At 36.7% G+C, this 13,146-nt stretch overlaps 1 protein-coding gene across 1 annotated transcript in view; it reads left to right on the forward strand.

The window, feature by feature from the left end:
• The first annotated feature begins 6,249 nt into the window (after positions 1-6,249).
• Positions 6,250-13,146, forward strand: part of LOC122816195 — a 248,364-nt gene continuing 241,467 nt past the window's right edge. Inside the window, exons 1-2 of the mRNA XM_044088945.1 lie at positions 6,250-6,354; positions 6,586-6,744. Of these exons, the coding sequence (XP_043944880.1) occupies positions 6,250-6,354; positions 6,586-6,744 (264 nt within the window). The remainder of the gene's footprint in view (positions 6,355-6,585; positions 6,745-13,146) is intronic.

Below are 13,146 nucleotides of genomic sequence, written 5' to 3' on the forward strand. Positions count from 1 at the left end.
TATTTACTCTTGTGACCCTCAGATTCTAACATACTGTTCTGTGAGTGAAACTCCACTCACTGTCTTACCATAGCCATTTGTTTTAGCTGACGTCATTTAACTTTTGCAACTTACTGAATGCTGCAAGAATTTACCATTACTGTCTACAATTTTCTTGGATAAATAGTAAGAACTGTAACTGCATGAACTGTATTAAATTGTTTTTTTTTTACCATACTGCCTTATGGCGTACAGTACTGTCTTTAACTCAGTTTGCTATGCTGGCTGTAATCTGATCTGGTGGGCTTGGTAAACAGAAATTTCTGTATTAAATATATACAACTTTAAACTGATTACATAAACGCATGTATTACCAGATTTAAACTGATTTGATTCTGGAAGTTTACTTGTTCATCTTTTATACAAGTATGTGACATTTCTCTGTCTGGAAGTTTACTTGTATGTTCTTTATACAAGTACATGAAGTTTTTTTTTATATAGTATATACATTTATTACCTGTGGCTTTAAAGGCACATAATATAGATGATGTACTGTTTTCATTCATGAGATCTAAACTTTGGACTGTACTGTCACTTTTAAAATGTAGCATTGACCTTACATTTTACATATTTACACATACTAGAGTTGAACTGATCTAATTCTGCAACTTTACTTGTCTGTCCTTTTTACATGTATAGCAATATTTGTGATTGATTTTTGTCTCTGCATTAAGATATTATTTACGCATTGCAACACTTTAATACAAAGCTGATGCAAGGTTGCTATGGGGTTTTGGGACTTACTTTTACTGCTTTTAACCTCACTCTAACAATATGACTGATAAATGCTGAATACAGTGGAACAACAACCTCCTTTTACCTAGATGCCAAACCTTTGCTTACAAGTTGCACAACATAGAATGATTTCCTCACTGCTTTAGGCACATGATAGTCAAAGGCCAGATTACTGTCTAACTGTGTCCCCAAGCCCATAATTACTGGGTCAACTCTTAGGGGTTGTGTTGTTTGCTGTCAGAAAGATAGTTACCAAGGTGGATGATTTTCCAAAGGATACTATTAATGTATTTCTTGGCATTTAGTTCTAGTCCATGACTCTGGCATCAGTTATTAAACAGTGTCAACCCTTCCTGGAGAACATTAGGTTCAGTGAGGAATTCTATCACAGCTCCTAATTTGAAATTGTCTGCAAACTTGGTCATCCAGATACCCTTGACATTGGCTATGATTTCAGAGAAATAATGGCAAAAAATGAAGCAGTCCCAGGACCAGTCCCTGAGGGACTCCACTTGAGTCTGGCATTTTTGTAGAGGTGGATTACCCAGTTCTGTCTTCCTGGGTCCTATCTGTGAGACAGCTGGCTATCCACCGAGTGACACAAGGATTTATACCTAACCTCTTGAATTTGTCAATAATATACAGGTGATACATTGTGTCACAAATGTCTTGGCTAGGTCAAGATTGGCAGTATGAACCATATTGCCCTCATCTGTTGCTTTGGTGAACTCAGAGAAGTCCTCTAGGTTGAGTCGGCATGACCCTCCCTTGACAAAACCAAATTGGGTTGAATCCAGTGTCTGAAGGTGTCCTACATCATTACTGATCATTTTCATGATAGTTCCTTCCATGGCTTTGCATATGAGACTAGTGAAAGTCATGGGTCTGTAGTTTCCAGGGTCTGTAAAAAATGGCCTGCCTTTGTGCAGAGGGATGACTGTTGCTGTTCTCTGTTCATAGTGTAATACTGATTCAATATGGCCAGATAGGTCAAGTTTCATGCTATTTCAAAGGCATGCTGAGAGATTATCTGGGTGAATTAATGCAGTGTTTCTGGCCTGAGAGAGAGTATTGAAGACTTTTTTTTCCGAGTGATAGTAGGGGAAGTTATAGTTGATGATATTTCTTGAGGGGAGGTTGTGGGAGAGAATGGAGTAAAGTTTGAGCTGAATTTGTCTGCCCTTAGATTTTCTGCATCTTCTGGTTCAGTAAATCTGACTCCATTAACAACGAGCTCTACGTACAATTGTGTATTACCTTTGAAGTTGAGGACATAACGGAAGAATGCCTTGTGATTGACCTGGGCCAGGAAAGCCCAAATTACCACAAATTTAGCTTTGTAGGCTTTATTTTTCCTCTGAGTCATAAATGAGTAAACCAGAATTCATTTGGATCATCAGTTGAGAAATAACCGTTGCACAGGTAGCTATTACTGTTTTTATTTCTTAACAGAGACACACTTATCTTGATGCAAACCACAGCTGACCAACCACTAATGCATTTGAACAACAAAACATTGTGAACAAAGCAACAAGTGTTTTGAATATTAAAAGCTACACAAAAACAAACCATGTATATACCAACCCTGAGATCACGCAACTGCTGTTGCACAATTTCCCACATACGACTCCTAGCAATTTCTTCTGCCAGAACTTGTTTGATGTTCTGATGTTCACTATTATGGTCTGGATGTTTTGCTGTTCGACCATGTGTATGATTTATCAACTGAACATTATCCCTCCTGAGATAGCAGGCCTTAGTTTGAAGGTGGTGTGCTGTCACAGTCCAGTGCAAAACAGGATTGGTGTTTATATCATACTAAGTATAGTTTCGGACTGCCAGCAATGGTGAACATGAAAATTGGTCATTTCCCATCTTTTTCATAAACTGTGATTCCTGAGGAGATGAAAAGGACAAATGTATGGACAGTGCTAATAAACCCTGCCATGACAATGGAGACATGGTCAATACAGACTAAGCAGCAGTTGTGGTGGAGTGTAAGTCTTTGTCAGGATATCACCACTGTATGACAGATTCCTTGAGACAACAATTTAAACTCCTACATGTCTAAATCACATAAACAATCATAATTACCCCTTAATAGCTAAGTCTTGAACACCCTTTTTGTAGAAATCACAAGAAAATAAAGTAATACAATCCCAGTTAATGTGCTTATTCAGTCAATAGAAAGAAATACCATGACTCAGGCGATATGGGATGAAAGTCTACACAATACTAAAAGGGAGCATGTTGTGTACCATCATTTTCTTCCTGTGGAAAGGTTAACAAGTTCTGAAGATATATTGCTTAGAGTAACAGTTTGTTATATTTGTAAAAAGGCAGAAAATCAAATGCTTATGGTTAAGGTAAGTGTGGCTTTGGTTTTCTAATCTTGAAACTTTCAGATATACAGAAAGTTTCAGCATTAGGGGTAGTAGTGTGTGTGCAAGTATGGGGGGTAGGGTTAGAGTAGGGCACAGGGAATGGGAAGTATTTTGTGTTGTACACATGTGCTACTGTTGTGATGTGTCTGAGTGTTTTGTGTAGTGGTAGGGTTACAGAAAGGATTTTTCCTGAGAGCAAAGCACTTTCCCCTTACCTAAACCCTACAACGTACCTGAGGAAAAACCCTTTCCATAACACTATCACTGTTCATACAAAGTGTATCTGAAGCTAATGTTCAGGGTTTGGGTAATGTACTGCAGAGTGAAACTGTATTTATTTACTCTTCACAAAATATCTACTTTTGACTGGCTTATAGTTTTCAACTTGATTTTTTTTCTAAAACCTATGGAATCTATGGATATATTTAACCTGTATGTTAAAAGGCTAACAAATGATGGAAGGACTTCAACCTAAAACATAAACAGGAAAAGATCACTCATTATTTTATTTATTTACATTTGTCTTCTTACAGAAAGGGGAGACGGCACTGGTTTGGGAAAGGTAAAGAATAAGAAGGGAAAAGTATACAGATTTGGAGATTGAGAATGAAGCTAGCAAAACTGAAAGAAGAAAAGCATGCATCTTAAATGTGATATCCAAAAATACTAAGTAATCTGGCCAGAGTTTCGGTGATCTGAAATAAATATTTAGCAGTTCATCAACCAGTGGGGAAATTGCAGTGCAGTGTGTGGATGCTACAGCAATGCCACTTCACAAAGGGGACAGCAAAGCCATGATAATGACCAGTGAAACTACAGCCCAATGAAACTGATCTCTATGGTGTGGAACTTAATGAGGAAAATGATGTGACAGATTTGTGGCATACTTGGAAACAAACAGATTGTAAGCGACAGATAAACATACATTCATAGCTAAAATATCCTTTCTTTAAAACTTGGTCTAGTTTGATTACTGGACTGCAGGAAAAATTGATGCTGCTACTAAGCTCTTGTAGTTTGCCTAAAGTGCAGTGAGGCTTTGGCTCAGTTCCACCAAGAAAGCTACTGTGTAACCTCGAGTCCACCTAGAATATTCAATTTAGAAAGATTTCAGTGAATGGAGTAAAGGCTATATTAACTGGCTAGAATCACACTCAGTGTAATAAAATATAGATTTAAGTTGGTCCTGATACTGGAAGTAAGACATAGATGAGACTATAATGACCAAGAGATTAGTGATTAGAGTGAGTAAAACATTGCAAAAATTGAATTTTGAACTGGCAGAGATTGGGAAAGATTAGAGTACTTTAATGAAAATGAAGATTGATGAGCCAGTGGTGAAGTGTATTTGTTTGTTTCATTGGTATGCAACAACGTCATCAACATTTAGGATTCTTGTGTTGAAGTGTTTCCTTAATTATTTTGATACTTTGCAAAAACAGATAAATATGATCCTGAATGTAGGCATATATTATTTGAGATGTGATTTAGGAGCATTAGAGAAATGCGAGCATGTATTCTGGTCATATACAAGTTATAGCATCCTTAAGGAGAATCCTTAAAGGCTGTTGCCTGGATTTTTAGACAAAGATTTGTAACTGGCAAATGTTCATTTTCATGGGATATGAGAATTAAGTATGTTGCAGTGAGAATAAGGGAACGGTGATATTTTGTATATTCTATATAACATAAAATCTCATCCAAAGATGGAAGTTAAAGTCAATACCTGTACTTAGAATGTGACCTTGTCAATGCATGAATTGGGCAATGCTGAGGGTTTGCTGGCAAATGTTACTTCATGGTAAAAATATCTAAATAAGTGTTTTCAATAGAAATATGGCGACACTGGAGTCATAATTATAACATTAAAATGATTGTTGGGGTTGGATACTGGATGTAGTTAAATATTTATAGCTATACTATCAAGAAAAAGTAACTAATCCTCCATGTTATAAAGTAAGTGTTTAGCAAAAATGATTGCGGCACATTAATTAAACTTGAATTACTGACTAGTTACTACTTGGAAATAATTTTAGCAGCTCAGGTAAAATATCCTGAAAGTATTTGCTGGAGGTGACTGACATATTCTCAAAAACAGACCCCAGGTATGATAAGCATTCAACATTAGAACCTCAGTGTTCTGCTTTTTATAATTTAATATCAGTTTATAGGATTGCCGTGAATTGCTTTAAACTATTCTGAAAATTGTTAAAAGCTTTTTTTTCTGTTGAATACAATAAGGAATGCTAAAAAATGATTCCATACTTCAGCTATTAGTAGGTGAAGCCAGAAAAGCAAGCTGTTAGGAAGACATGCCAAAAGGAAAAAAAAAGTCAGAATTATTAGCAATTAAATTGGGAATCCAAGAAATGTCTGTTTCAGATAGTTTTATGTTTCTGAAATTTTAATAAAGGCTTCTCTGCTGGAATATAAATAAAGCATATGATTGAGATATGTGTCTTTTATACTTTTATACAAAATAAATCAAGACTAAATTGAAAACAGTTGTTTTGAATATCCTAGCCTGGAGTATGTATGCAAGGAAAATATAATAAATATATATTCAGTGACATTTTATTGCAATGCATTTATAAATCTGGAAGTCCATGTGCAGCATCCGAATATGAAATAAGTTGCTGAGTAATACGGCATATATATTTCTAATGCACTCAAGACACGTATTCAGATTTATTTTCTAAAGCTTTGTAATTTGTTTGATGACTGCCTAACATGGTTAAATTAACTAAATGATCCATTCCATTCAAAAAAGTATCATTTTATTTTCATACTCATTTTTAACAGAATAACTGGTCTCAGCAATGTTTTCACACTCTTAATATCAGAAACAAGGAATGATGTCCTCAACTTCAGTATAGAATTTCTGACCCATCAGTCAAATTTATCAGGTAAAAACACATAACTACAAATCTTGATATATACTGTATATGAGATAATTTTAAATTCATTTCAACAAATAAAAGTTTAATGCATGAGATGTGGGAGATCTTTTGTATTTAAATAAATTATATGAAACTGAATATCCATAGTTGGTCTGCAGTAAACAACATCTCTTTTAGGCTCAGCCTGCACCATGAACACAAATGGTTTGCAAGACTGGTTACAGAAGAACTTTGGGAAGTTTCAGAGCATTGTCTCTTGGATGAATATTGTATTTCTCTACTGGAATGACAGCATAGTAAGTTTCTGCTCAAATATTAATTTTATGAAAAGAATGCAGCAGATATTAACTTGGTATCTTTAAATGATACTTGGAGAATTTCTGCAGCACTCTAGCAATAATGCCTTAGAATTCAATGTGGAAGGAACAGCTTTATGAACTAATCTTGTTATACCAAAGGAAGATTCAGTAGTAGGAATGAAAAGCCTGTGTCAACTAACATTAACTTTCTTGTGTGGTCTTTTTTAGATACTTGCAGTTAATGCAATGGATTCTGCACAACTGGCACAGCTTATCACTGATCCAGAATATAAATATGATGCTGCTGTTTTGGACATGGTTATTTCTAGAATCACACTGCAGAATATCACTGACTTCATGTTATCATTAACTCCGGATGCCATACAGGTTAGACAATGATTTCCAATGTCTCTGCTGGGTAGAGAGTTGTTCAGATTACTGTGGCTGCATATATAATATTAAGGTATTGAGATGTAAAGTAGATCTTCTGCTCACGTATTGTCCTTCATGGAACTCCTCTGAAAATATGAACTGAAATCATATTAAATGTAAAATCTGTATGATAGGAGTACTAAGGAAAAACTGGAGAACAGGTTTGCAGTTCTCACTATAATATGTTTGTATATTACCCATACATACTACTAGCCACCTCTTTCTAAACAGGAAAGACAGATTTTTTTTCATATAATGCTGTAGATTAAATACCATTTTAAATAGTCCATGATTCTAACAGAAATGTTATGATGCGTGAAACTCAGAGATTGTACACTTAATCAACAAATATCTCAGTGTTGCTTAGGTGACTGAAACCAGTCAATAGTTCTAGCAAGTCAGTGAAAACATTTTTTTTCTGTGAAGATCTTCACTCTCAGTCCTATCAAAGATGCTTGGCATACTTCTGAAATAATACAAGCTCAGAGATAATACCAAACCTAAAAATAAGTGATGGTGTACACTCACTATGCTGTCCATTTGGTCAAGGTATCCTGAGATAGCAGTTATAATTAAGAAGCTCAACAGTCAAAACTATGTGCTTTATTTTTAGGCATTAAGGCATTATTAGGTTTAACTGTTTGCTAGATATGTGTTAAGATACTGTATGATCAGCCTAACTGAATAAATGCTTGTCTTAAAGTGCTTTAATCAATATATTTTTGAAAAAGCTAGTCTGTATGTGAAGAGAATTCTGAACAATATAATCAGTTTTAATAGAAATGCTGTTTCAGAAAGATGAACTCCTGTAATCAATGTTTATTATATCATTACAATGTTTAAATTCTAATTCTTTCAAATGAAGCCAGGTTCTGGAGATTAATTGGTAATAATTATTTGGAAAATGCTTATTGAGAAACGGTATCCCTTTCAGAAAGTATTTCAGTTTATTAGTGGAAATGGCAGTTTATTAATGGAAATGGAAATATTTTGCTCTAGTGATGTGTAAATACACTTCTTAACGTCATTTTCCATGGGTTGCTTGCTGTGTAAGAGGTCATATTGCTATTTGTTTGAGTTTGTTAGTTCAGGCTATTGTTGACATGGCTCGCTATAGCTTGGCACTTATTGAATGCATCAGTGCATTTAGGCTTCAAATCTATGTGTTGCTTGAGCTCTAAGACTGATTAGTAGTCAATAAAGACTGCAGGCTGGATTCATTCATGCCTACACTAAGTGTACATGATCTGTACTCAAGAACATCCCTGCCACATTGTATGTGCTTTCTAGTCACTCAGAAAGATTACACTAAGTGTACATGTAGTCTACACTTTGTGATAGTTTTTATGAATCCTTGTCTATATTTAAGGCTGCAAGAAAATCAGTAGAAAAACTAAAATTAGGAGGAAGAAGGTGAGGTGTGAGTTATGTGTGAACACTTAATGTATACTTAGTGCAGGCATTCATGAATCTGGCTCTACATTTTTTTTTTTCATTTTCATGGCCTCTCATTCACTGAGTTGGAGTAAACTCAGAGGGAGAACATATAAAGTGAGTATGTGGGAGTTGAGCCTCCATATTGGAAGTGTCAGAAGGCTTTCTCCTGAAATGTTGTTTGTTCTAAAATTTCTGTTACTTTCATTGATACCCATGTTCATCAAATGAATATATTCAGAGCTTTTTTGTTGTTGAGATAACAAATGTCATGCTGAAATTAATGAGTAATCCTGTTTAGTGCTCATGCATTTTGAACAGGCACAGTAGACACTTCTAGAAAGTGTCCAAGACCCTAATAACCAAGTGACTTTATAAGGGGGTGTCACCTATATGATAGGAGCATGGGTGCCTCACATTTTACAAGGGTTAGAATGGTGCATTTGTTCATGTTAATTTGAGGCTATGGTCTATTCACCACTTGTCAGAACATGTTAGAGCCTACTGGAAAATCCAGAGATCATTACAGTATTTATGCCAGCCCTGGTTTGCAATCATCAGCATACTTCATCCACCACAGACCCTTGGTCTCAGCCTTAACATCAGAGAAGTAGATACCAAAGAGAAGTGATCTGAGGACCATTCCCTGGGAGACAGTGCTAGTAACTAGTCTTTTAGGTGAGAGCATCCTTCCAGCATTAATAGACTGGGTTCTGTGAGTGCTATCTAGTAAATAACAGAGGGGGTTTCTTTTAATTGATTTAGCTTACCAAAGATGCTGAAATGTGAAATAGTGACAAAGCTCTTGGCCAAGTCCAGATATGCAGTTTAAATTGATTTGCCTCAGTGTAATGTCTCACCATTTAAAAAGTCCACCAAGTTTACGGGCAGGATCTGCTTTTAACAAACCCAAATTGGTTAGGGCTCAGGGTTTGTGAACTGCCTAAGTTGCAAAATTATATGATCCATGGGCTTCCAGATATGGCCAGTGATGCTTATGGGTCAATAGCTGCTCCAATCAGTAGTGAATACCCCTTTGTGGGGTGGGATGACTACAGCAGTTCTATACCTTTGGCACAAACCCAGTAGAAAGGCTGATATTGAATAGACTTAATTATGAATCTAATAGACAATGTTCTTCAATACCAAGACAGCCTGGCACATTTATATATTGCCTTTGTTTACCAGGAAAGTCTCACTGGGCACATGGCCATTTTTAGCAATGGCCCAGGGAAAAAGGCTCCAGTATACAAACAACAGTGATAGAAAGCCACTACCATTTGAAAGGCAATAGTATACAATAGTCTTTGTAGCATTTTTCAAAAGAGGGAGAAATGCATTTCAAATATGATAAAGTCTAAATGCATATTGTTGCTATTTTCAACAGAAACCATTATGTCTTAAAACAGGTATAATGGTGAGGCAGCTAAAGTTGATAAACAGAAGACAAGGTAGTTAAAAGGTGAAAGAGTGTAAAAGAGAGAGAGAGAGAGAGAGACAGTAAGTTACAGTACAAGTAGGAAGAGAATATGGAGCGAGCTGAGCATGGACCATGGATCTAATGTTCTTATTTTTGGACAGAGGACTTGCTCACAGGTGATCAGGAGTGGTGTAGGCATTCTAATGTCCTGTGGATAATTTGGGCAGGTAGGGGAGTACAGTTTTAACTGAATGTGTCCACTAATACATTGACAATGTCCTCAGGGATTATATATTTTGTTTTATTTGGTATTAACTCAGAGCATTGCTGGGTATTACTTTTAATGTTCCTGACATATCTGAAGAAGGCATTGTAGTTTTCCCTGGCATGTGTGGTAATTCTCAGTTCATACTTGTTCTTGGATGATTTTATTTTATTTCTAAATTCTTTGTTACTATTTTAAGTCATTTACTACCTGATATGGGGAAATTATGTTTGCATTTCTGGGCTGACAGTTTCTTTCTTTTATTGCATAGTTTGTTAATGTTGGGGTTCCACCAAATGAGTTTGTTCTTGAATTTGGTACTGTAGTTATGCCTTATGGGGACCAATGCTTCAGTTCAAGCTTTTAAGATGGCCATAGAATTTGTCACTGAATGTAGCAGTGTGTAAAATGGGGTCATCAACTTGAGGAGCGGGTGTAAATTTCATCAGGTCATCAGTATTCCTTGAGTAGATTTGCGTTAGAGTAGTCTCTGAAGATGAGGGTATTTTAAGGTAACTCAGGTCTTGCACTTTAAGTAAATGTTCCAGTAAGGTGGTCAGTCCTGACCGGTGATTTGATAACTATTGGTGCAGAGCATAGGAGGGTATACCGATGATGATCAAATACAATATTTTTGAGCTGCTAATTGCGATTCGGACTTCTTGGTCAAAGTAGTTGGCATTAATAAAGTCTAGGAAGTTCTGTGCATACTTTTTTTACAGTGGAATAAGTTCCCCAATCAATGAAGAAATAATTGAAGTCACCCATGAGGACAGTGTTAGGTTCTATAGAGAGGGATTTAAATTTGCTTAGATATGCCTTGTGGCCTGTTGGCATCATGGAGGGAGTAGTGTTGTTGGCTACAGTGTAGTTCTGGGTTTTATTTATCATGAAAAGGACATGTAGGAGTTCAAGGTAATTGTTCTGCATTGTTTGTCAATAGGTGAAATGATGATTTCTTAGAAACACTGATATGCCCTCTCCAGCTACACCATCTTTTCTGTCAATGGTTTGAAGAGTAGTTGGCATTAAAGCCTTGCACTGTGACAGTGCTTTCACTATTTGGAGACCATGCTTGAGTAACTATGTGCAAGTCAATCTTTTTGAGAGTGAGGAGGGCCTGTAAAGAATGTCGTTTTTTGTTAAAGCTTCTAGCATTGACCATTGAGGCTATTTATGGAATTTGAGAAGGCTGACTTTGCCCACAAAATCACTATGATGAAAAAGTCTTACCCAATATGCAGAAGCCATGACGAAAGAGATGCAGGCCATCCCTAACAAAGAAGTCATGGACGCCAAAAATCTCCTCCCAGGTTAATATTTATATATATATATATATATATATATATATATATATATATATATATATATATATATATATATATATATATATATATATATATATATATATATACATAGATAGATATATATATTGCATCCTCCTAGAATTACACTAGTAGCTAAGGTAATAATTTAAGTCAATTATCTTTTGTTTGCATTTGGGTGTCATTCTTAATGATGGCAGAATACTCCTCAATACTAAAGTCATACCAATTTCAGATGCATATTCTGAGAGTTCCCTGTCCCTCTTCATATGTTCACTCCCATGAGAACAATGACCAGGTGATATGTGTACCTGGGTGAAGTGACTTGAAGGCCCTAGTGGTATTGTGGATCCTGACACCTGAGAAACAGCAATTAGTCTGCTTTTGCTCAGTCCGATGTACAGAAAATCTGCATTTAACTATGGAGTCTCTAATTCCCAGGATACTGCAAGGTGGACTACGCTGTCCCTGCTTCCTTAAGAGCTTTTGCATTGTTAGTTTTCTGACTCTTTTTGTAGCTGTAATTTCTGTAATGCCAGAGTGAGCTGTATGCCGTTTAAGAGCTGATGATGATGATGACTAATGTGCAGGAGGTATGTTAGAAGGTGTAGGCTAAGGCCTACACTTAGGAGTTCTAGGAGGCTGGGGAAGGTTTTTTTTACAGCATTAGCATAAGACAGTTTTGTGTTTGCAGTATGTGGATGTTATATAGGAGGGGGTGAGGGTAAGATATCACTAGCTGAGTGGAGGATGCCCCAGATAAACTGAATATTTATGCCTCTCACAGAGTCCTTTGGGTTAATCATTGTTTGTTTTCATTGAGTGTGAGAGCATGAGGCAATTTGTACACTGCCTTAGGATTCCATGAGCTATAAGGCTGATAGTAGGATAGCTGCCAAGTGATAAAGGTATATAAGAGGCTAAAGAGGGGATGAGAAATAATACAGGAGGAAAATTTGTTAGACTAGTGGTATGCTCAGTGTTCATATAATTTTTAAAATCCCTCTGCTCTGGCCAAACGTCCCTAGCTCTCCGGGTGCTATGTGGACCCCTCTAAGTCCTGTGTGGAGTCACAGCCGGTCCCTCCATTTGAATCCCTGTAAGGCTAATTAATTATCCTACTGAATAGTAAGGAAACTCAACTTAGAAGCCCTTCAGGATCTTCCTGGACCCTCTACATTTCAGCCTCACAGTCCTCTAAGTCCTGTGTGGAGTCACAGCCGGTCCCTCCATTTGAATCCCTGTAAGGCTAATTAATTATCCTACTGAATAGTAAGGAAACTCAACTTAGAAGTCCTTCAGGATCTTCCTGGACCCTCTACATTTCAGCCTCACAGTGTAGGTGTTATCCTACAGTATATGTTTGTTTAAATATAACCTCGTGAGTGCATTAATTTAAATTACTGGTGTCTTCTAGAAATTGTTAACTAGTTTGTAAGGGCCACCACACCCGTGGACCTTCCCCTCCTACCATCTCTCTATTATCTTATTCCCCCCGTCTCCTACTATCCTAGTTGAGTTAGTGCTTGCCCTGCATTATCCACTAGAGAGCAGTGGAGTTCAGGCTTAGGATACCTTCTCCCACTGGTTGTTGAACTTCTCTAAATGGTAGTAGAACCCAACTAGCCCTGTAGAGCAGCCAGACTTTGTTATCTGTGCCTGTACTTTCTATTCATGTACTTACCCCCATCCCATACCTGCTTGAAAAGGGAATTATCCTAGGTAACTCAGGGAGCATTACTACATAGATACCTCTGACTATCACTACCTCTGACTATCACTACTGTTGTTACTGGCCCCTCAATTATTCCCTCTGTATTAACTTCCTTTCCTGCCTGTGGTAATTTCTCTAAATACCTCTCACAGCTATACCTTTGTTCACCTTGTATTTCTCTGCTACTTAGTAACTATAT

The sequence above is a fragment of the Protopterus annectens genome, chromosome 12.part0 (assembly GCF_019279795.1).
Source record: "Protopterus annectens isolate FY-2018-M chromosome 12.part0, PAN1.0, whole genome shotgun sequence".
NCBI classification, from domain to species: Eukaryota; Metazoa; Chordata; order Ceratodontiformes; family Protopteridae; genus Protopterus; species Protopterus annectens.